The 26,430-nt window shown below is 36.6% G+C and overlaps 1 protein-coding gene and 1 long non-coding RNA gene across 4 annotated transcripts in view; both read left to right on the top strand.

Moving 5' to 3' along the window:
- The first annotated feature begins 3,458 nt into the window (after positions 1 to 3,458).
- The window catches only part of LOC113054386 (roundabout homolog 2-like), an 89,546-nt gene continuing 66,574 nt past the window's right edge, over positions 3,459 to 26,430 (top strand). The window contains exon 1 of the mRNA XM_026219913.1: positions 3,459 to 4,011. Within this exon, the coding sequence (XP_026075698.1) occupies positions 3,855 to 4,011 (157 nt within the window). The 5' untranslated portion in view covers positions 3,459 to 3,854. The remainder of the gene's footprint in view (positions 4,012 to 26,430) is intronic.
- Positions 11,581 to 15,115, top strand: LOC113054387 (uncharacterized). 3 transcript variants are annotated; one of them, XR_003277373.1, is made up of 3 exons: positions 11,581 to 11,962; positions 14,173 to 14,251; positions 14,542 to 15,115. It is a non-coding gene; the product is annotated as an uncharacterized LOC113054387 (long non-coding RNA). The 3 variants fall into 3 exon arrangements; XR_003277372.1 differs by lacking the exon at positions 11,581 to 11,962 and adding an exon at positions 12,026 to 12,460; XR_003277374.1 differs by lacking the exon at positions 11,581 to 11,962 and adding an exon at positions 13,203 to 13,237.

Below are 26,430 nucleotides of genomic sequence, written 5' to 3'. Positions count from 1 at the left end.
ATAAGGTTCTATTGTCTGCAGTGATGTGTTGGCTGCAATGATGAGCGAACCCTGTGTTAGTCTGGATGTTGCGTTCATTAATACATATTCTGAGGATAACCCAGACAATATTTTTTTCAGATATTGATGTTTTGGACCTTGAATTCTCTAGTATGTACTTTGCATTCCTATTTCTAAAGATATACACTAAATAGCCAAAAGTATGTGTGTCCACCTATTTGAATTCAGGTTAACTGGAACATGGCAGCTACTTTTTGTTATAGACAAGACTTTGCACCTATTTAGTGATAAATAGAGTTATAATACTTATTCTGTGAGGTGTCGGAATAGTTTTCACTCTGTAGTTTGAGTCTTTATAGAGTTCAGAAACTTTTAAAGTCATTTGCCTGTTACGTCATTTTTTCGGGTAGATTGGAGCAACAATTCACTTTTTATTGGAGTTCCTCTAAAATGTGGCACTGAAACATATATTAGTACCCTTGATAGAGAAATAACTCGCCATACTGGGGTCCACAGAGCACAAGATCTGATCATAACACGATCATTATGCTCTCCCGAACCAAAGCACTTTATTTCTGATGATTTTTTATTATTCATGTTTTATGCTCCATATAAATTGTTCAGCACTGTTTGCTGTTGAAATTATTAAAAGTGTCTGTTTTGAATCGTAAACGTAAGATTTCATTCATTTGTCATAAGTCAGGTTTGGTTGTTTGTTGAATGGCTGTGCACATCAGCAGCATGTTAATAGGATGAAACGTTAAGTGATGATCATGCAAGCTGCACATATCTTTTGACTTCACACAAAGCTTTAAAGTTTGACATTGCAAAAGAATGACTAATGTATTGGTTTCATGCTTCTCGGAGAATTAGGTTATGGATAGCTAGTCATTTCCATAGCAACCACATTCAGTGCATATCACATCTATTGACAAGCCGATGAGCTATTTGTGGTGCATTCAGAGGAAACTGCTGTGTAAGTGAATGGCTGTTTTCAGGATCAAAGTTCATTGAAGAGTGACATTCTTCTCATAGCATCTTTACATTTATTCCTATAGGAAAGAACTACAAATGAGATCTAATTTTCTCCCAGACAGCAATGAAATAAAAAAAAAGGGAAAACAAATAGACACTTTGCATTCAGGTTTTTTTTTTCTTAGAAAAAGATCTGAACAAGTAATCTTAGAGAAGTGTCAATTATGCTTCACACTGTGCATAAATTTAGCAAAAAGGCGTAATCCATTATCAGTTCAATATAAACTCAGTCATTTCTCATCAATGTCATTGTAGGTCACTTTGAATTAATGCTTCAAATATATATTATATACTTGTATGAACCACAATTGAGAATTGAGAAGCTTGATTCCCAATCTACTGTAGTTGTCTAATAAATCTGGCATTGTATATTAAAAAAATATTGTCTGCTCTTTGACATTGCTTTTGTTCTTTTTTTTTTTGTAATTTGCTTTGGATAAAAGAGTCTGCTTAGTGCATAAATGTAAATATTTTTATCCAGAGTATATGATTGCGAAAGTCATTCAGCACCATGAACTATATCAAAGTACCATGGTATTACCATCTGATACCCTCACTGTGCAGTACTAGAAGTCTATGAAATCCCCCTACTCTGTTAAGATTGGCCTTTGGCACAACTACCCCATGAATACAAAACATCACTGACAGAAACGGGGGCTGGGCTGAAAACTTCCTCTCCGAATGTGCTTGATGGGGGTGGTCATGCTAACTTTGTCCCGCGGATGCATCCCTTTGTCTCGTGATGAACAGGGGAAGGGCCGCACTAATGGGCAGCACACTGATCCTGTCGAGCTGTATCCATAGCACATGAGTCCAGTGAGACCGCATTCACAGACATACATGCATGCACACGCAACAATCCCAGCGCCCTCCTGCTGAGTGTTGTGTGGACATGCACAAAAGCTTTTTCTCACAGGAATGACACTGTTCAGTCCTGTGCATATGGTGATGGGCACAAGAAAACAGATGGAGGAAATAGATGTTCTTTTTTTCTGTGTCCTTTTTTTAAGTATGTGGATGAAACACCATTTGATTCTCAATCTGATGGTTGCTTACAAAGGAGGCATCTGCCGTTTTTAAAGATCAAGAAGACGGAAAAATGCAAACTGTACATATTTTTAACTGTAAAAGTGGACCTTGTCTGTGCATAAGTCAACACATGTTATGGTGGCTGTGAGGGCCTTCTGTTGTGTGTGGTTACATTATATATATAATGTTTATGCAACTTTTTTATTAATTTTATTTATTTGTATTTTATGCAACGTTTAATGGTTTTCTATACAGTATTGGTTTTTATATTTGTATTTATTTTATTTTAGATTTTAAGTGTGTATTTAAAATATTTTTTTTACATTTTTTTTTTTTAGTACTATATTATTATTAATAGCATTGTTTTTCAGTTTGTATTTTTGGAACTTTATTATTATGTTTTATTTTTCTAATTGTATTTTTGTTATTATGCAGTTTTTTATAATTGTGTATACAATACTAATACAACTACTATTACTAGGCATAATCATTGTCAATAAAAAATACATTATACATAGTATGGTTTATTTTATTTCATTTTTATTGGCAAAAAGCAGATATAAAACAGTGATTAAAATTGTTCTGTATTCTACCTAACAGATGAAATAACCTCTATCGTTTATAAAACTGCACACATTTTTCAACCGTTTTATAATTTTTTTTATTCCAAGTGTGAATTGCACAACAAGCTGCACCACTTTGGGTATCATTCATGAAATGTATGCTTTAGAAACAAGTATAATACTTGCAGTTAGAGGTTTGTTCAAATATCTAACCCTAAGTATTGAGCAAGCACTCGTCACAACAATTCGACTGAAGAAATTGCCACAGATTGGATTCATAAAGCTGGCAACGGAATAAAATAAACCGTTACCCAGCATAACACTTCAGAAAAAAAAATCCCCTTTTAGGATTTCCAACACACAGCTGAGCCCTCTGAGATTTCTCTAAAGTGGAATTTGTGGAAAAAGTCTATTACTATAGGAGCACATCACAGTGTGAGATCACAGTGGGCTGCTTGTTGTGGAAAGACAATGTAGCAGTAATTGACACGTCAGTTTTCGCCAGATTGCCAGACGGCTGGAGTTTCTGCTGCATCATGTTTGTTTGTTTGCATCTGTCTCTGCAGGAACACACTCACATGTGTGCATACAGATCCACTGGCTGGACAGTGTATCATCCTGTTTATGTTTGCCTCCAGGGATGATTATTAATCCAATAATTAAACATTTATTGCCAACAGCACCTGCTCTCCTTTCTTTCGGTGACCCTTGGGGACTCAATCACACCATCACGGGAAGCCAGAGGATAGGAAGAGGGGAGGGAGGGCTGAGGGAGGAGGGAGAGCGAGAATGAGAAAGCGATAGTAGGAGGGGTGGGGAAAAAGAGCAGCGATTCGGGAGGGTCATCAGACAGCCAGATTCTTTCACACCAGCGAGGTGTTATTGTGCAGAAGGACAAACGTGTGTGAAGTTATGTGACTCCAGAACAAAGGACAGAAGAGCAGGACGAATTTAACACGTTCCACAAGAGAAGAACAACAGAAGGATGAAAGAGGGGCGCCCCCCTTCATCCAGACATCCCTCCTGGAGCTGACAACTAATGAGAAAAGTTCTTCTTCTGCCTGAATGGACTTTTATTGTAATTTCCCTACAACATCTGATTGTTTCCAATAGGACTGGATTGAGGAAATGAGACTTTGAGTGAGGAACTCTAACATCTTCTTAGAACGAGAGGACTGTCAAACCCGTTACAGGAGAGACAGAAGAGCACATAAAAAGAAAGCAGAGATGCTGCGCTACCTGATAAAGACGCTTCTACAGATGAATCTGTTCACCGATACCATCCGGGATGCCACCAACGGAACCGATCTGTTCTTCAACATCTCCTCTATCCCATCATTCAACTCGTCTCTGCTGGACTGGGCTAACTTCACTGGTCTCAATGGTAAGGGCTATCTTTCTTCTTTTCGTTGTTTTAATGTAGAGTTAAAAGAGTCTAGTTATGATAATGGCAACACTTTACAATAAGGAGAACTGTAGTGGTAACCTGCAGTTATTATGTACAGAGATACTTCTACCTGATTTAAAGTAGTTTTGGTGATATAAATTCGTTTTTAGGTTGATTTAGCAATATTCATATTTTTGATATAAATACATTTATATTTATATGTATTCATGTACGTATTTATATGTGTGCCAAATTGTATTAATATATATTCAAACATTAAGCAATGTTGAAATAAATCTATTAAATGTTAAAATGTTTTAACGGACACCTGCCAAAATTAAATAAATGGTAGGAAAGTTTTGTTTATTAGTAGTTTTATGTTAAATAGAGCCTTATTGTAAATTTAAAAATAAGTTTTTATAAATATAAAATATAAATATTAAATATAACTTTCAGTCCGAGATTGATGTATTATGTATCACTGTGCATCTGAGATCTTACGTTTCAGATCTTACGTGTATCAGATGAGTAGCTTTTTTAATTACTGTAGGTATAAGAAACAGTTATCAAATTATATCATGTTTTATTTTAGAATGAATGTGCTTGCTAGTTTCTGAGATACTAGAATTGATCTTCCACTTTTGGAGTGAATTTGATTTCAATAGACCTACAGCATATTACACAAGAAAGTTATCAGGTAAGAATTTGGGCTTGAAATGAATGATTTGATTCATTGAATTTGTCTGAAGGTTTCATGGTCTTTAGTTTCTCAACCACAATCAGTCAAACATATTCAGTGTGGCTCAATATTGATGGGATGATTAACTTGTTGTTCTAATCAATTGACCATGGGTCCAGCTGAAGATCTGCACAGAATATTTAATAAGAAGAATATTGAATCCCTCAAATTGTTCTGACCAGCTGTGCCTTGACGATCTGATTTGAAAAGTCCTGTTGAAATGTAGTTATCCCTTATAGAAGCTTTATATACATGAATGATGTGGTGAATCTGTATGGGTGCATTTCCTCCTTTGTCACAGAGTGTGAGAGTGTCTTTAAGCAGTGTGTGTAATGGGAATCTCCCACTGTGGAGTTCTGTTCAGTGAAGGTAATGACAGAGAGCTGTGTGAGTATGTGTTAAGGTAATTAGGAGGAGCTTTGATGCCCGTTTAATGAGCTTTCACGATGCATGTGGCAGTGTTGAGATCAATAGCACATACTTCCTAAACACACGTCTCCATTCATTCTTATCACGCTTAGGTTATTTTCTCAATCTCTCAAACTCTCTTTCTGTGCTGAAGCTCAGCTGACAGACTGACTCACTCACTTACTGTCTTCTCACATGCTGTCTGTTCCATCAGCTCTCATTCTCATGCCTGTCTTTTGTTAAGAAAACCTTTCCTTTCCTTTCCTTTCCTTTCCTTTCCTTTCCTTTCCTTTCCTTTCCTTTCCTTTCCTTTCCTTTCCTTTCCTTTCCTTTCCTTTCCTTTCCTTCCTTGATTCATAAGTAATTCTTCTTTCTTTCTTTCTTTCATCCATCCATCCATCCATCCATCCCCCCTTCCTTCCTTTCTTTTCATCCATTCATCCATCCATCCATCATTTCTTTCCATCCATCCATCAATCCATCCATCCTTTCTTTCATCCATCCATCCATCCATCCATCCATCCTCCCTTCCTTCCTTTCTTTTCATCCATCCATCCATCCTTTCTTTCTTTCTTTCTTTCTTTCTTTCTTTCTTTCTTTCTTTCTTTCTTTCTTTCTTTCTTTCTTTCTTTCTTTCTTTCGTTCCATCCATCCATCCATCCATCATCCATCCTTCCTTCCTTTCTTTTCATTACCTTCATCTATCCATTCTTTCTTTCTCTCTCTCTTTCTTTCCATCCATCCATCCATCCATCATTATCCTTCCTTTAGTCACTCTGTTCCTTTTTTCCCCCTTCATTCTTTTATTTACTTCTTTTCATCATTCTTTCCTTCCTTCGACCATGTTTTCTTCCTTCATCTTCCCAGCTTTAATTTTTTTTTTCATTTCCACCCCTCTCACTTCCATGTTGTCTGTGTGTCTCTTTCACTCCTCTTCACATGCTGATGGTTAACTTTATGTGCTCTAGACTGCTTGCTCTGTGTCAGGTTACAGTTTCATTCACAGTTGCTATGTGGATGAGAGAGTTAGAAAGAGAGAGGAGTGACATCATTCCCATGAGATGGAGGTAAATTTGCTTTTGAAATGTACCTTTGAAAAGAAGCTTATCACAGCTTGTGTTATCTGATTTAGTGAGCAATGATAATACTGCTCCCTCTTTGTGTGTGTGTGTGTGAGAGGGAGTTTGGATGCTACATGATCAAAACCAATACGTCCCCTGTCCTTTTCCCCAAACACTGCCAACACTGCACTGATTGAAAGCACAAAACACACTTGAACACACTGCCCAGCTCTGGGCAGCACCTTCCCATCTGCTGACAGATATGAATTTGAATTTTGCATCATGCTGTGTCTGTTTGGCCTCCTGTGTTTTATGAGCTTATTGAGATCTTTCTGAATATGCTGTCATTGTGTAAATACATTTTGCACTAAATTCCCTAGCATTTTCAGTATTGATTTTGACTAGAATTTTTATAATTTTCCTAAAACTAATATAGTTCTTGATCTAATAGCTTCAGGAAATGCTTTGGGCTAATGTGCGAGTATCTAGGTACTTGTGTGTATGTGTGTGTGTGTGTATGTGATTATGAGTAAATCAAAAGATTAGACCTGATACTGCACTTCTGTCTTTGTATGTTTCCTGTCTGTGTTGATCACCAGTGAGTTTGTCCACTGCGTTCACCAATACGATGAGCTGATTTCTATGAAATGAGTACTGAGCCGGCTGCCGGCCCTCTCACCTAATCGAAGACAGGGAAAATCAATAGTGCCTGATAACTAATCCAGGAAGTAATGGTGAATTCAGAGATCCAGTGTCTATAGGACTCTTGTGATAATGCATAGCTGACCAATGTGTCTGCATCTGGATTTTTTTGCACAGAATGGTATGTTTTATGAATAAGGTGTTAAAAAGTTGTTGTATTTCCCTCACCTTATGAACCTTTCACTCCCTTTGTGCATGTCCATTCATTTTCTAGACATGTCTGAAAAAAAAACTGTTGTTATGTATTGTATGCAATAAAAAATGCTAAATAAACAATTGTTTTTAATGCAATTTTTCAAATGCATAATGCATCGCTAAACAGTGTGACTTTCTTTTTAGTTGAAGATGAAACAACTTCATTTATGTTTTCTGTTGCACCATTTCAATTGTCATATTTGGTGCTTTTGAATGCAAAAGTGTCCTTTGTGTTTTAGTCCCAGCTCTATCTGGAATGATAGTCCAGACCCTTTGATTCGGTTTGTGTAAAGTTTTCGGTTTTTCAGAATGGTAATTGACCCTTTTTCGTTGACAATCCAGCCTCTCATGACATCTTATTTCAGTGACTAATCTGACAATGAGCATAAATTCATGAATCTACAATGAACAGTGACAGCAATTGAGTTTTGCCATATGAGGAAGCGCATTGCACCTGAGGCCGTGGTTGCAAGGTTTCCAATGGATTCCTGTGCTTTCACATCAATGCAGCTTCCTATTGTGCTTTGAATGGGTCTGATATACACATTTTAATGAGGCCACTCGATTTCAATGTGTGTCAAAGGCAGTGACAGTCTGTCCTCTCACTTTATATATCTCTATTAGTTTGTTCGCAAACGTACTGTATATCTAAGGGAGTATAATTTAGCAGGTTTGATTCAGTCAGAGCCGAGTCAGCACTTCCATAATGCGCTTTTCTTTAGTATATATACATCATTTTGTATTTACACTTTATAAAGTCATTTCATGTAGCTGTGTCTACACGATGATGCAGCACAGAAGAGCTGTATTTTTCTTCATTTTCCTTTTCTATTTTTGCCAATTATTAATCCATATCACAGTAGGGGGCTGATCCCATGTTCTCTAATTGGCTGTGTTATTGTTGAGGGTAACGGGGCCGTGTTTTAATCCCGCTGTGATAATGTATGTGTTTCTGTGCTCAGAGAGGTCAAGTGGGCTCAGCCCGCTCTCATTTCACGGGTCTTTTAGTCCCTCCGGGCTTAAATAAGGCATCTTTAGGGCTACAAACCTCCTACATTTATCATGCCTTAGTGCTAGTTCTTCTTCATTCATGTCCAGATTTGCCAACATTCTGATGTGTGAATGAATAACTGGGATAAAAGAAGAGTCAAAAAATGCTTTTAGACAAATCCTTCAGAAATATATCAGTCACCATACAGTATATTCCACCATAAAACCAAAGTTATTATATTGTACAGTAAAACTACTACTCATTTGTCATGGCATGGTGCATGTCCATTTTTATTCATTAAAAAAAAGCAAGGTATTTGTATACAAATACTATCACTGTAGCAGTAGTTTTTACCAAATTCCATAGTTAGTGCAGTAAAACTATGCCAGATTGATATTCTCACAAAAAAAAAATTGCCACTAGATGAAATAAGAAAATGAAAACAACAACAACAACAACAACATGGTGCATTTTTGTAAAGGAGGTTTATGTATAAATATGTTTTGAAGTTGTTAATCCAATTTTTCATTCACATTAGTAAATTGTTAACAAATCAACAGGAACCAATTTACCGTTGTAAATTATGAAAGGGAATGACCCAGTTACAGTACTTACTCACATGTGCTAGACCCTTGTGCGAATAACAGGAATGTTCTGGATTCATAACAGTTATAAATTCCTACAGTGTTTGTTCATTAAAAGATGTTGGTGTTGAGTTTTGCATAGAACTGCCAGAGTAAAAGCAAACAAGTGGTTCATATCTACACAATCACGTTTATCCAATGCAATTGTAGAAAGATGGTTTCTAGTACACATAGAGAACATGTTTTTGTTAGTTTTAGCACTTATTTCCAGAAAGTTTTTCGCTGCGACAGGTCCATTGAACTACAGTTTATCAGCGAAATAAATCTTAACACCTCCCTCCTCAACTGTAAAAAATGCAATATAAATGGAACAGCATGGACACACATCCAGCTATGTTTATTCATAATACAACCTGGAATGCAAATCAGCCCCACATCTGTGCCCATTCCAAAGGCTTCCACCATCATTAACACACTAATCATATGAGCTGAGACACACACACACACACACACACACACACACATTTTTAATGTGACAGAGGTTAATTCCTCAACCACCCGTGATTAAATCTGACATTTTCACTGCAGCCTGAGACAGTTCAGTTGGTCAAGCTTTAGATCAGCAAAGGAAGATAAGATATTATCAGATAAAGAGACCTATCTATCTATCTATCTATCTATCTATCTATCTATCTATCTATCTATCTATCTATCTATCTATCTATCTATCTATCTATCTATCTATCTATCTATCTATCTATCTATCTATCTATCTTCTGTGGACATAATTGTATTCATAACACACCACTTCTTTTCTCCTTCCACCTAATCTATATGTCTCTCCATCTGTCTCTCCCTTTCACATTATTTCAAGCGATTTCTCTCCCCTACATCAGTCCTTCAGAGCGTCAGGCTATGAATAATATTGTGAGGAGCAGTGTGTCATGTAGTAGCAAATGACTGTCGTTTCTGCTCCTGGGCGGACAGATGAGCTCCCTCAAGCTTACGTAATCAGACACAAACTTATTCACTCTATACCCTCCACAACTCCTCCCTGTCGTTGACAAGCTAATCCGGGGTTTTTATTGCCCCTGTGGCTCCGGATGATATGCAGAGTTATGTACATATCAAAACGTGCATGGAAATCAGTCACCGACTCCATCTGCATGTGTGAAGGTGACTAGCGCAGGGAAGGCGGGTTCTCCAAAGACCTGGCAACCCAGCACATGCATATGTAAATGACTTCAAAATGACCCTTCTCAACTTCAGCAGTATGATTATAAGAAGGGTATTGCAGATATGTACTTGAAGAAGGAAATAGATGTAGATAACCATATTTAATTAAGCACCCCCATGTTTAATATACGTGCCATATGATTTAAATTTAATTAATGCACTCCATAATTAATAACTAAAAGTAGTGGAATTGGATTTAATTTAATTAATACTTATAATGTGTGTTTGTGTGGTTCTTTATGTGTGTATAAATGCAAAATTACACACCTCAGGCATGATTGATGACAACCATCCTATACTGTCTTATAAATATTAACCTGTCAATCAACCTAGCAGTGTAGCAATGAATATTTCTGTCTATCTTTGATTATATTATACACTTTATGCTGATACCATTACATCACCTTAAATGAAAATCCCTCAAAATGTATTAGATATTTCAATTACAGCACTGTATATTGAATCAATTTATTTGTGGCAGAGTAGTTCAGCTGGGAGCCGAAATGAACGTGGTGTCATTCCTTTGGGGGAAAATCAAGTAGGCGTGAAGTCAATGAAAGTGTGGGGTTCACTGGATGACGGAGGGGTCAGGGAGAGGGGTCATGACCCCAAACCCTCCTTCTCATCGTTACATGGAACTGAGTTCATTTATTTCTCTCTGTCTGACACATGTCAATGACAGAAGTCTATTCTGCCTGCAGCTGAGCGGTCCAGTCCTTAACCCTACACATCTGCCCCTCTGTTTCTTATGCAGATGAGGATGATTCCTCTAGCCATTATGGAGAGCTTTGTGTGCATACACACAGATGTGCATAAGTTCACTCATGCAGGCACACTTACATTTGCATACATTCATGAACATTAAAATCACATGCATTTATGCGTGATAAAACTATTGTTTACAGAGCTAAATGGGTGGACATATAGAATGAGATGCATTTGCATGAACATTTCCAGTGGGCTAGTTTTTACATTTACATTACATTTCTGCATTTAGCAGACACTTTTATCCAAAGCGACTTACATTACATTCAGGCTATACGATTTTATTTTATTTTTACTAGTATGTGTGTTCTTTTTCCACTGTCTGTGCTACAGCAGACCGTACGGACAATAATCATCATGAATATTCATGCATGCACACTGATTTGCACAAGCGGTTTAACAAATTAGATGTTCTTTTTGGAAGATTAGTAGAAATAATTTGACTGTGATGAGTAAATGGCTTGTCAGATTAATGAAAGCATTGAATATTAATCTCATAACTTGTCTGAAGTTTTTTGATATATATATATTAACTTGTATCGCTAAGAGCCCACTGATTAGAGAGAGCAGACAGGATGGATGAATCTCTCTCAGTCTGTTGAGAGCCGATGCCTGCAGTGAACCTCGTCCAAGCCAATCAATGTGTATTTCACACTTAAACAATAATTAAGTTGTTAGAGGGCAGCAGTGTCAGTCCTGCTTGGGTGCTTGCACACACACACACACACACACACGCACACACACACACACACACACACACACACACACACACACACACACACACACACACACACACACACACGCGCGCACACACACACACACACACACACACACACACGCACACACACTGTATATTGTGTACACTGAAAAAAGTCTAACATTGCTGTTATTCGTTTAATGTGTATTTTGTCGTTGAAATAGCTTAAAATTATTGTGTTTTTCATTTAAACTAAACGTTTTAGTTTATATTTATGGTTGAATCCATTTTTTTTACATGGATACAATATGATTTGCAGCGGGACATTAAACTGAATTTATTCATTTGATCAAAGCAATTTTATTAAATTAAGCATGGTTTGCACATGCGCATTGCTGAGTTGGAGTTCCGCTCTCTGACCACCTGACCTGTTTATTTAAAGAATTAAAAAAAAAAACGTCCGTTACAGTTGAACTGTGTGTTAAGCGGCGGCCGCAGTAACTTACACTTCAACAGACCCCTCCAGGCTGGCTGAGAGACACAGAAGAACTACGAGCAACCCTGAAGAAGGTAAAATAATCAACTTTGTATACCCTTAATGTTTATTATTTTTTTCAATTAACGTTGGCCTTGACTCGTAATTTCAGCATTCACGCTCGATAGTATGTAATTATCACTAGGATATCACTATTATTTCTAAATGCATAATTATGCTAGACATTTTTTTTCCGCTCAATTTCTGACACTTGAAATGCAGTAGTAAATCCCCAGGTTCAAGCTTCAAACTTCATGGATGCAAACAGCGCGCTTTTCGACACCTCCCGCTTTTTTCGCGTCAGTCTGCATGACTTGTGTGAATCGTGCAGTTCTGAGAGGTTCTGATTATAATTTCACAAAGTCATCTGAAGTCATTCCATAGCTTAATCTGAGGGTCAGAATTATATTTAGATCATTAAATTACAGTTTACGGAAACTCGTCTTCCCTCTCCCTGCGGCTGTCAATCATTCTCCATTTTAAATTCAAACCGCGCGCCTCGTCCGTTACAGCAGGATCGAGCAGGATACACGGTAAAACTCTCTCCAATATGATATATTCACATTATGATGCTTGATCTGTAGATAAAGGGCCGTGGATTTGCATAAAATGATTATTTTGTTGGAGTTTTTTGCTGTTTTTAAACGACTCGCCACGGTGTGTCTGTTAGATCACACATTGCAAGAACTATGAATTGGCATCAAACCAACAATAAATGGAATTTAAAACCGTGAATAAACAAATGATCGATAAACTGTTGGACAGATATACACGAGGATTTGTGCGCTTGACATTTCTTAGCTTTTTGCCGTGAACGAATCGTTCGATTTAACCGGTTCTTCTTAGTGAACCGTTTGAACTAGTTCACCAAATCGAACTGAATCGTTTGAAACGATTCACGTCTCCAATAAGCATTAATCCACAAATGACTTAAGATGTTAACTTTTTTAATGTGGCTGACACTCCCTCTGAGTTCAAACAAACCAATATCCCGGAGTAATTCATGTACTCAAACAGTACACTGACTGAACTGCTGTGAAGAGAGAACTGAAGATGAACGCCGAGCCAGATTACAAACAAACACGCCCACTGCTGGAGCGGTTCTCTTTCTCGAGTCAAGAACCAGTTGCATCAGTTTTCCGATCAGCAGTACGTACACTGAACCGAGAATCGTTTCTGTCGGACACGTCCGATTTGATAACCGATGAGCTGATGATACTGCGCATGCATGATTCAGCGTGAAGCAGACTGACACACAGAGCGTCTGAACTGAACTGGTTCTTTTGTTATTGATTCTGACCTGGCGAAACGTAAGTTTATTTCATAACAAATACATTGCAATAAATTATGTATAGTAAGTGGATTACGATTTCTGCCCTTATGACATCTAATTTATTTACTTTATATCTTCAAGACTTAAATCCTCATGCACATTATTGCTGTTACTTTATTCCGTGTGTTGTTGCAAAACTTAATTGTAAACTTTCCATGATTATGAGGTTTTTAACTGACTAAAGTTATGATTAAGGACTTTTGATATTTGATAGACTTCTCTAATGACGTCAAAACGTTGAGCATAAAAGAACAGATGGACTGTTTTTTTTTTTTTTTTGACTTGGGTCTCTGCAGAGCAAAAGTGGGCGTTTATCACCTTGTGAGTGTTTTCAAACTGCTGGGTGTTTCTAAATCATGCAATTAAAATGATCACCCTTACCCAACCCCAGCCCTAAACCTAACATCACTATGACATTAGCCAATCAGGTATCATGGTGTAAAAACACCCTGATTTGGTAACTCCCATTACATTCCTGCACAGACCTATGCTGTTTTTTTTTTCAACCGGTTTATTGAATCAAACTGCCCAAAATACTTTTTGACTACATTTTACATGTGTTTGCATCCCTGAAACTCTGAAACTTGATTAATGGTAATGGTTACTTATGCTATCAATAGCTAAAGGTCCTATGTGATCTTTTATTTACACTCCTAATTATCTTGTGTTCAGTATTTATCAGCCATAATATTACAAGGCACAGCTATTTGTATCTGGTAATGTTAGTTTGCTACACTATTAACAGCATTTACATGTGGTAGAAATTCACCAAAATGTTAGCCAGCTTTCCTAAAATCATAAAATAAAGTATATATCTATTAATGTTAAATGTTGGGTATTCTTAATTTGTGTATGATGTTAGTAGTTAACACACTTTGATGGCTGAAACTTAAATCATGTTTTCTCTTTCAGCTTCAGGGAAGCAGCCACCAATCAGCTGTTCCTGCTGTGCAAATTATTTGGAATCTCCTGCCAGTGATCATTGCTTGTGGTAAGTTCTATTTCCAATGTCATGAGGACGTTCGTGATAATTAGGCATCGTAAAGTGTAAAATTTTCTCTCATCTGGGAAGTTGTCTACCAGATCTACTAAGTAAAACTAGATCATCACTTTTAATTTAGTCACATCCCTTGTAATGAACATTTGATTATTTTGATTTGCTAATCAAATGTTTTGTTTTGAAAGTTTAGATTGTATAAGAGCTTGGCACATTATAATCTAACATGAAATCGGGAGATTTTTCTGAAATTATAACATATTTTCTTTCTTTTTTTTGTGCAGGATAATGAGGTTGAAGAACTGGAGCGGACAACCATGGCGATCTTTATCACTGGGAAAGAGGATCCTCTCCATCCACCTAAAGACATTAAAATTGTTGTCGAAGGAAAAGAGGTCCTGAACGAGTTGCCATCGGTTGCTGGGCTCATATATACACTAAACCTAAAATATCCAAAAAGGCTACAGTTCACCTTTGAATTTGTGCAAAAGGTCCTGATGGAGCTTGATGGAATAAAGATGACCCCAAAAGTCACTAGACTGACCACCCAGCTGTACAGGGATTAATTGTATAATTGCATAATTGTTACATTTTATTGTGTTTTTACAGCCAAGACTTTAGATCCTTTTAATAAAAAGGTTGTACTAAAAAGGCTGCATTTTCACTGCAGCATTTACAAATGTGGCTGCCCAAGTTCGATGGCTACCAGGTACAAAGGTTGAATAAGGCCAAGTCTTATGAACAACTGAAGAGACTGATTGCAGTGTTTCAAGTATTTCTGCTGTCAGTCTTCATACATTTGAAGCAAATGTTCAATGTTGTGAGTTTATTGAACAATAAATGTGTTCTAAAGGAAAAGTGTTCTGAGTAGTCATTGATTAAAATTTATTGAAATCATTAATTAAATAAAATAATTAATTTAATCGGACCTATAAAAATTAGTTTGTTCCAAACTAAAATAATTAATTTAATTTAACATATACATATAAGTTTAGTTGGTTTGTTCTAATTTAAAAAAATTAGTTTGTTCCAACCTAAAATAATTAGATTGATCAACCTTTAAAAAGTGGTTTGCATGGATTTAAAATTTTCAAGTTAAACTAAATTAAATTATTTACATTGAGTCAATGTCAAATGTTTCGTGTGATTGATTACTTCAATTTTTTTAAGTTGATACAAGGTTTTTATTTTTTCAGTGTAATAATGTGTGAAAGGCTGTGCTGTGCCATTCATTGTAACATGTCTCTATTAAATCTGACTCATTATCACTCTAAGGACTACTGCAGATCTGAGATAACAGCAAGTGTAAACAACAACAGTAACCTAATCTTCACCTGCTGTGCTGCTGAAGAATTACACTTTGAGCTGTGTCACAGAGTGACAGATTAGAGTCCATGATTGAGAAATTAAATTTAGAGGATGCTGTTACGATAGTATACATTGATGGTGATGCATACTCTTAATTTTTAAAACCCTCAGCCATAAATCAAAGCAAATGACATTACAGACGTCTGCTTGTGTGTCTGAAACATCATTTAATATAATGCACAAGTTTTCAATTATAATAACAGAAATGTGTATTGAAATGTATGTTGTTTGCCACTAGTTTGCAGCTGATCTGTGGTTTCAAATTAATACATTCTGAAATAATAATAATACAGAGAAGCTTCCAAAAACTAGTGACAGGTTAACATGATATATTTGACTGTGGTGCACATTTTTTTTTCTTACTGTTTCGGTGGATTTGTTGTTGTGTTTGCTACAGGAACCCTCGCAATCACTATTGCTCATACTTAAACTTAACCCTTAACCCTAAGTATTAAACTTTGCTCTTACTTGCACTGTTTACACTGTTAACATCCCAGAACCCCATGGCAACCATCTAGCAATGCCCTAGTATCCACCTACTGTAGGAATGTCCTTACCACCACTGAAGTCTACCTTGCATTTTTTTTTGAAAATGAAAAAATGTATCTTTCCGTTATGAAATATGGAAGCTTGTTTCTGCCACTGAATTAAAAATAAAAATGTTAATTCTGAATTTTTTCTTGCAATAGCAAGTTTACATCTCGCGATTCTGAATGATTTTTTTCTCAGAATTGAGAGAAATAAACTCACTAAATTCTTAGGAATAAAATCAGAGCTATAAACTCACAATTGTGAGAAAAAAAGAAGAAAGTCAGCATTGAGAGATATAAACTCACAATTGCAAGAAAGTCTTAATTGTGTGATTTTAAAAGGTAACAATTACCTTTTTATTTTTGTATTCAGCGGCAGAAACAGGCTTATATAATGAAATGTATTTAATCTGTAATTTAAGGTGATATTTTGACTATAATGGACTGTAGTTGATTGTTTAAAGAAAGGCTGTGTTCACCTGAGGAAGATAACACTGCTGGCGGAACGCTTGATTAGTATTCAGTCTCTGTGATACTGCAGAGAACCTTTAAGATCCTCAGCGTGGAGGATTGTGGGAAAACCTTTAGCTTTACAGTATCCTCACATTGCTGTAAACCCTGACAGGGCTAGAGAGAGAGAGAGAGAGAGAGAGAGAGAGAGAGAGAATAGTACACTTCACTCAAAATGCTGGAGTGCAAATCAGGTACAGGGCAGAGGGAGCTTGAGTACCTGATTCAGAAAAGAATCTATTCATCTCAAAGCGACCAGATCCACAAACCAACAATTCAAGAGGAAAGTGCAAATAAAGTCTTCGAGTGGGTGAGAAAGAGAGGGCGGTGGCGTCAGAACGGGCAGAAGCCGGCAGAGATGCCCTCTGTGTCCCAGCATCTGATTGAAATTTAATAAGTGTATTACGATTGGCAGCTACACTCTCGGGCTGCCCTGGACATTAGCATAAAGCTATTTATTAGTCTGATTTCCCTGGCTGAGAGCGACCCCGCTCTGAATCGCACAGGGAGCACACGTTGCTATAGCAGCGGCAGAGCGGAGTGGCCAAGTGTTTGGAGAGGAACGTGCGAGAGAATCTCGACTAGTCATTTCGCCAGAAGACGCCGAAAGTAGGGTGGGAGGGATTGAAACAAGAAGGCAGGGAGGATTAAATGAAAGTTGGATTCGGGGAAAAGGTCGGATCAAACGTACTTCAGCTGCATCACCTCTGGGAGAGCTTCGATAGCTCACCTGTAAAGGCCTGGGATATTGTGTTCTAGAGCGGTTTTGAGACGCGTACAGCATACACATTTAGTTATCACTCTTAAAAAGATTCAAGAAGGTTTGATCCCATTTTTAATCTTTAAAAACCATCTACAGTGTGTCAGCTTCACTTTACCTCTCTTAAATTTACTCAACCTAATGTCACTGTTTTCCATAAAATGAAAGTAAATGGTAAGTGGAGCTGTCAAGATATAAAATAAAATAAAATAAAGATGAGATAATTGATATATATATATATATAGAGAGAGAGAGAGAGAGAGAGAGAGAGAGAGATTATGAGTGTTGTTCCATGATTATTTACCTTTAGCTGTTTCTTGGAGGTTTCAGTGGTTTCTGCAGATCAGGTAGAGGTCACAAGATTGTTCCACAACAAAATAACAAAAAAATGAGGTTCTGGGAAAGCCGCTTGTACTACGTTGGTGGCGCTCACTCACTGTTTGTAGAAGACAACACTTGATGGCACCAGAGCTCATTTATTGAAGGAGAGCATTAGCAGGACATTTGTATAATGAGGAAAACAGTCTTATAAATGTTCTTATAATTTATGTATGACCATTGAACAATATTCTTAAAACACTGTACAACTTGAAGTTTACCAGAACTTTCAGAAATATTTTCACTGTATTTAACTTAATAGGAATGTTAGGACTGTTTTGTAAAGATGTGTCTACAAAGAAATTAAAGAACATTCATAAAACGATGTTTATTTGTTCATGCTCGTACATGGAGCAGAAGTGGGTTTCTATGGTCCTGGATATCGCGACAGGTTAGGATTTTTTTATGAAGAATTATTTCAGGGGAATAATCTCTAATTCTTTCATTGTCCTGCACCTTTGAGAGTCCACATTAGCCTCCTGCTGTGGCCAATTACAGTGCTAATATCGGACATGAAGGATTCAACCCCAGCAGTCCACTGCATGGAAGACGGTTTTGCAGGTGTGTGTGTGTGTGTGTGAGATTGCAGAGAGGAGTGTGTCGCCACTGAGTACTGTGTGAACCAAAGTGCCTCTCCTCTCCTCTCCCCATGTGTAGATAGAGGGATAAGATCTGGTCTGATTCCCTCACACGTCTGTAATGAGATTTGATGGCTCAAAGCTCATCATTATTCCACTCTTAAAGTGTATTAGGTGAACTCATTCTCTCTCTGTCTGTTCATCCCTCTCTAGCTCTCTTTTTGTTCTTCAGGTCATTTTTAGTCACATTTAATTTAATGCGATTATCGTCCAGCGCAACACAGCAAAATGTGTATAATGAAATAAGTTGAGAAACTATCAGCGGAATTGAATACAATGCCATTTTTGCTGTTTAAAGCACTACTTCTTCACTTACAAGTACTTTACGAACGATCCAGAAAGTTCTAGTGTACAAAAATATGTGACTTAAATGCTAAAGGTGCGCTCACAGTTACAGTTGCTTGGCGAAATTTCCCATGCAGATCTCACTTGGTTTGAAAGCCACTTCTGTGAGCAGTGCTTCATGCATCACTACACTTTTCACAATGAATCTTTTTTTTAACCCTCAAAATGTTAACGTGACCGCATCTTAACTCCTGAATGCATTTGAAAAGAAATGTCGCGTTTTCTACAGTATATCATCTATCATATCATGTTTTTTGAGATATTTAGATTCACAGATTGAATCTAAAGGGATTCAGTGAGGTGCAAAATGAGATTTTCAGACATTGATGGATAGTGGGTAGTCAGGTATTTAGCATAACTAGCAAATATAATATTGAATACTGAATATTTACAAAGGCACTTAGCTACTTGATAACTGAATCTGGCCCATTAAATGGACTTCATTAATAAACAGCTTATGCATAGGCACTCCTTAAAAAATGTAAACTGTTTGGTTGTGTGATAAACAGTATAATTGGGTTCTGTAGCTTTAGTTTTAACCACTTGTCCAAATGGTATATTATTATTGACTTAAAACACAGATTAAAAGAGATTTGCGACCTGGCAAATTAAACTACAGGACCTTTCATTTGTAACAGGAGCAGGCCCTGAGGTGGACTCATTGCCCTTTGATTATGAGAAGGGGTTTGCGGCTTAGTTCAGTTTGGAAGCGGGGAGATCACAGTGGCCGTTGAAGTCGACTAGCTTCAGTGTGCCTAACTTAACTCATAAAACTGACTTCTACATCTAAGACACATCAACACTCAACCCAGTAGGACGTCTGCAGTGTTAAGCCCACCCTGACAGACGGTTTTTGAGCACAGGTTGCATTTGGATTCAGACTTGCTGTGGGGAGACACTGTCTTTATAAAAGGTCAGCATCTATTGATTTGAGTAAATAACTCATGATGGCGTGATCGCACCAAACATACAGCACATAACCTCAGCAAATGACAGTTCAGTAAATTCAGCCACTCAAAATAAAGGTGCTGTTGTCTTGATCTATTTGGGAACACAGTGGGAAACATATTAAGTGGTCACTACTGATAATAAAAATAGAAAGAAATGTGATCTCATTCAGGAAAAACATGGCCAAAATTACATCAAGAAAACCCATTTGATGTTTGTGAGCTATGGTGCACAGGTCAGTTCACTTAGTTTTGTTGTGGTCATGACATAATAACTCGTGGGAACGTGATAATATATCGTGGCCACAAGATATTAATTTGTGGGAACATCATAATATTTTTTGGGAACATGATATTATTATGTGGCCACGAGATCATTTTGTCGAGGTAACGATATGCTTAATTCCTCAACGAAACTCTATAGTATTTATAATTATTGTCTATTAATAAGCTGAAAAAAAAAAATGTGTTAAATTTAAACTGCATTCCAGCTAAAATTCCAGTCAGCATAATCAAAGCTTTATTGGCATGTCGGCTATTATTTACAAAAGTATTCAGAACCTTAAGTAAAGAGATCTAAAAGAAAGGGAAAAAAATATATGAATGAATTAATATTCATGAGCAAAGCCTTTGAACTGCCCCCTCCGCATTTTAAAACAAAGTTACGCCCATGTTTCTGACATTTAGAGGATGAAATTTAGTCGAGTTGCACAGTGTGCTGTATCACCGATTTTAAATATAAATATTTACTTGATGCTATGAGACTGACATGCACGCTATAGGATAAGGTAAACCGGGCAATTAACATTCCATCATTTTAAATGTATTCAGGGATTGCAGTGGATTTCATGCATATTCCTTTTGTGTATAAAGTATGAGACAATCTGCGGAGACAGCTTTGGAAAAGCTGAGGAGACGGCTTTTGTGAAAGCTCCAATTCTCGATGCGCATTTGGGGTTTAGAGTTAATATTAAACATTAAGTTACTGTTTAATTTAACATATGATTTAGTCATGAATTAGCGTCAGCATTACAGACTCCCAGTAATATGATATATCCCACCGTGTAACAGACAGGTAGACTGCAGACATGGATTCTCAGGGGTGCTTCAATAAATTCACTCTTATAATTACATGAGGGGGCTCACAGCGACTTCTGAATGTTATTCTTTAAAAAGATAAGGGGTCTCTGAATTCCTAACTACAGTCCTCCTCCCCTTCATGCTGAAGCATTTAACACAAATTACAGAGAAACAGGAGAGATAGAATGATGTACTCATCTCTCTCTTTGAGATTCAGCCACCACACCATCACTTTGCATTTAAAAGACCCAAAACTACAGCTCTGCGCATGAAAGAAAATGTCAGGGTCAGAGTTCGCCTCAGATAAAGCATCAAATCGGCCAGTGGCTGTATCATATTTCGGGGAACTTGTTGCCTAGTCCCGCTGTGGCACAGGAAGTATTATTGTAGCTTCATAAAATTATGGTTGAACTACTGATGTCACATGGACTCTTTACTGATGTCCTTTATATATTTCTGGATCTTGATCATGGTAGTGCCCTTGCTGTCTATAGGAGGGTCAAAGATCTCTCAGAATGCATCAAAAATATCTTAACTTGTGTTCCGAAGATGAACGGTCTTACTGGATTGGAACGACTTGAGGGTGAGTAATTAATGACAGAATTTTTATTTTTGGGTGAACTATCCCTTTAACTTTATTAGTGAGAGAGAGAGAGAGAGAGAGAGAGAGAGAGAGAGAGAGAGAGAGAGAGAGAGAGAGATAAAGCATTTGTGCTGAATTGACCATTGAGAAGATGTCGCCCTCTTGTGGCCAAGTTGCAAAAATATCTGATGTGAGTGAAGAGTTTGAGTCCTTGTTGTACCTGAAGATGTGCACATGAGGGCGCAGGGAGACAAATCTCTAACGTGAGCATTATAATGCATTTAAACGGACAGGGCAAGGCATTCTTTAAAATGTTGAATGGTTCATTTTAAAGTTAATATGCAAATATAATTAAATCGAATTGTAATTATTAAAAAGAAAAGGAAAAGTATAATTATGAAAATGCACCAAATAAATAGCTGATACACCAGTTAATAACAAAATTTTGCCTTTAAATGCTGTTCATTTTCACTGCTGCTCATAGAAGATATCCGTGCACAATATATTCCTCTTTATGCAGACAGATGCTCAGAGGAATTCCCTAGAGAATAATTAATTTCACATTCAGCCTTCATTAGGCTGCTTCCGACACAATGCCCTGAAGAACCATTAAAGAGGGAAAAAGCAATTTGCCCACATGGCCATCAGATGGCAACAGATTCACATCGCTAGCAGCATGTCTGGGACAATGTCATGCCAATTTCTTTATTCCATTTTTCTTTTACTTTGTGGAAGTTTAACCTATTCATACCCACTATCCATTTCGGTGAACCAGCTTTTTAATTCTTTTTTTATTTTTATTTGCTGCAACCAAATAAGCAAACGATTATATATATATCTTTATTAATCTAATATTTGATAGCTGCTAGAAAAAAATCACTTATAATAAACACCACAAAGGTTATGACCCAGTGACTTGAGGAAATACAAAAATCACTTAAAGTATGAATTACTATCAGTGATACAATTCACACATTATGAATTTTAGTTTTATTTGATAATTATTTATGGCTGCCTTTAGGGTAGAGTTAAATCTACTAAATATGCAGTGTATACATGTTAAACCCCCAAAACATTTTGTAGTAATGAATGGGAGGTTGTCTTCATCACTCAAGTGTGTTTAATACAGCTGACCAGTAGAGTGCAGCACATCTTTGTCTGTGTTTTTAATAATGAGTCATAATTAGGAACATCTTCCCAAATCTTTTCATCAATATACTATAAACATAAATAATGATTCTTGAAAGAGTTTTATTGTTTTCTATCTGTCAGTTACAAGGACACTAATGTATTTAATTTAAACAAACATGCATTAAACATGCCAATGCATTAATTAATAAGTTAATAATGTGTGTATCATTGATAGTAATTTGTAAATTATTTGATTAGGTATTTCCTTTGTATTTACTATACTAAGTGGCTAAATCATGAGTGATTGTTTTATTTGCCAGAATGTTTTAGGCAGTTACTCATCAAACTGAGATCAGTCATCATTTCCATGTTCATCCAGTTTACTTAAAGTCTACTTTTAGAGGTCCAATTTGGGCTTTGATGCTCGGCTTAGTTTGCCAATCAAAACAGAATTCTCAGTCAAAAAAGGGGTGCACAGAGAGGACAGTTAAATCAATCAATAAGATTTTTAATCTCTTCATAAGATCATACAGACCTCTTTAACCCCACAGAATAAAGTCCTACTGCAACCAATACATTTAAAGATCTGCCATGCACAGTATATCTGAAAGAGCTCCGGTCCTTTTTACTTAGACTGAATAGTACTTTTTAAGAGGAATAGAGCTTGGAGTTAGATTTTTGTCCTTGGGTTTAGCACAAAACCTGTCGAAATACAATTCTTATAATGGCCACTAACTTAAGCTCTATACAGAGTTTCAGACTGACCCTGAATGTCTCAAATGCCATTTTGTAGAATTATTGACTTTTTAAAATGAAAACGATGAACAGACGGTGAACACTGAAGCAAGAAGATGCCAGTCACTCTGCTATTATAAATTCTGATGGATGTGATTTTTGGGGCGTTGTTCCTCCGAGGAGGCGGATCTGTGTATGTGCGTGTTGATTGACAGGTGAGAGGGCGTGTTCCGGCGCGATCCCCAATGACAGCCCCGCCTCTTTTCTGGAGATCCACAATATATGGTTTACAACAAAAGCATTCTCTATAAAAGTGGATTTCAATATTTTTTTTTCTACTTCTAAAAAAGTGATAATTGTGAAATTTACTTACAATTTCTGAGTGAAAATTGTTTCTACACTGAACAAAATTATAAATGCAGCACTTTTGTTTTTGCCCCCATTTTTCATGAGCTGAACTCAAAGATCTAAGACCTTAAGTACACAAAAGGCCTATTTCTCTTAAATATTGTTCACAAATATGTCTAAATCTGTGTTGGTGAGCACGTCTCCTTTGCCGAGGTATTCCACCTCACAGGTGTGGCATATCATGTACTATCCTAAACTGAAAGAAATATGGTGTTGGATTTACTTGGAAACAAAAACATTTCTCACAGAAATCTCACATATGCATTGAAGTAGAACATTTTAAATGGAATTTTCTTGTAATATGTGCTCCAATAACCTTCTATGTATTTAAACTTTTATTTTATTTACAAGTTCTAAAAACATTATTTTACACTCTACACACATAGACACAAAAACACACATTCTTTCTCCATTTGCACGTTCAACCCTGCCTACCAAGGCATTCAAACGGTGATTGATCGGTGTGTGTGTGTGCATATTCAAATGTGTCGTTTTAAGCAAATGTATGTTTTTTGTCGCAGTTCGCTCATGCGTATGATTGCAGAATTCTGGTCTTGTTTTGTGTTCACACAGTCTGTAGATGCATGTCTGCATCTTATTCTCGTGTCAAGCCTCCCGTCTTTGACCGCTGACCTGTCTGTCTTGAGCTGTAATAGGAGAGTGTGTCTCAGATGTGAATTTCAGGCATATGTGAGAGGTGCTTGAGGAAATACAAACCATCATCGCCGTCCACACACACCCGCATTACACAGGAAAAGCAGTCTAGACTCCGTAAAGTGATACGGCAAATGGGAATAATATGCAGGGGATGAATTAATATATGATCTTCCTCGTATTCATGAAGCTAAATGTACTGCATAATGGAGACACAAGCGGTGGTGTCGAGCAAAAATCGTGATTATCTTTCTATATTCCTCTAGTCTTTGCAGAATAGATTTATACAGAATTCATTAGCATTTCATTGCTGGTTTGTTTCTATCACTGTTTATCTTTAATGTAGCCCTATTTGAGTCTCCAATTTTCTAAATGCAGCATTATTTTGTTGTTTCTTTTCCTTTTTCCTCATTGGATCTTATTGATTTTTTTTCTCCCACCACTACTGATCATGAGATCAGGTTTTCCCTGTGCAGCTGATTATGTGTGTGTTTGTGTGTGTGATGGAGAAAGAGTGCTAAGATTGTCTTAGCACTTCTGCTTTTACCTATGGTAATATTTTTAATGAGTATATTTGTATATTTGCATACTAATATGTATATTTAGTTAATAATTTATTAATGTTTTAAGTAATTATTTAAATTCTTAAAGGGACAGTCCACCTAAAAATTGTCATCATTTACTCACCCTCTCGCATTCAGACCCGGTATGACTTCCTTTATTCTTTACTATTATTTTTTTATTCTTCAGCAATTATTTTTAAGTGCTGGAATGCAGACAGGGTAAAAAGTAAATCGATTTTACAGTCTATGTTACATTTCAAATTTTAAATTAATTTGTCAAATATTTAGAATTTTAGAATTCACAGCTGAATGGCTGTCAATAAAGAAAAATACTTATTCTTGAATTGTAGTTACATAATCTACCAGCAGAGACTAACTGTACTATGTTAACTAGCTAAACCGTAACCCCTTGGCACTAACTGAGCTGTTTTTAGTTGCCAATACTGTAGACTGAGTGTTTACATTCAGCAATGATTCACTTATTTAACTGAATAAAGGATTAAATGCTAAAATTTCGAGTAGTATTCAGCTGGTCATATTATTTGACGTTTCGCAAAGCTGTTCTGGCACAGCTTTATATATGTATTGTATACATTTTTACATTTATGTATTCTCTCACCCATCTGAAATGATTTCAGTTACAAACATCATGCATTTATTAATATAAACACTTTATATATTAGAACAACTTCTGAGCATTACATCAAAACTAGCTTGTGATGTGTTGAAAGCCATTCAGTACTCAATTATTAATTAATACTATTAATAAAATAATGGAAAATATTAGTTAGTCATTTTTAATCATTTAATATCAAATTAAATATATTTCAATAAAACCGAATTATTTAAAGAGATCTATTATGCCCATTTTTACAATATGTAATGCAAGTCTCTGGTGTATCCAGAATGTGTCTGTGAAGTTTCAGCTCAAAATACCCCACAGATCTTTTATAATATCATGTCAAATTTGCCCCTTATTGGGTGTGTTAAATAACACGCTATTTTAGTGGGTGTGCCTTTCAATGCAAATGAGCTGCTGCTTCCGCCCCCTTTCCAGAAGAGGAAATTTGTTAGTAATTTTTACAACTCATGCCTCAGACTGTCCTCCAATAACAAAACTGACATGGGTGGGGCTTACCCCTACTGTGATGTCACAGGAGGGGGAAATCTGAAACATTGCATTTTCAGACACTGCTTCTGATTTATGGGAATTATAAACAACAAAATCAAAAGGAGTGGGTGAGTTTTTACCATTTATAGGCTGGTTGTTACGGATACACATCTGTGTTCAAACATCATGTAAAAGTAAATTTTGCACAACAGATCCCCTTTAAATTTGACAATTATTTTGTCCATAAATTAATAGTATTTGGCTGGTCATGTGACCTCAAAATAGCTGCCTATATAAGGGTACCTGCTCCATATTGAAAAGCAACAGCTTTTTTTAATCCACTGATTATGACTGGATTCACCATGTCAGGTGAGTGTGCATCGTTTTAAACATTATTACTCAGAAGTATTTACATGTAAACCTTTTTTCAAT

This window comes from Carassius auratus, chromosome 35, assembly GCF_003368295.1.
Source record: "Carassius auratus strain Wakin chromosome 35, ASM336829v1, whole genome shotgun sequence".
NCBI classification, from domain to species: domain Eukaryota; kingdom Metazoa; phylum Chordata; class Actinopteri; order Cypriniformes; family Cyprinidae; genus Carassius; species Carassius auratus.
Note: the sequence above shows the minus strand (reverse complement) of the source record. Positions and strands in the feature narration are given on the sequence as shown.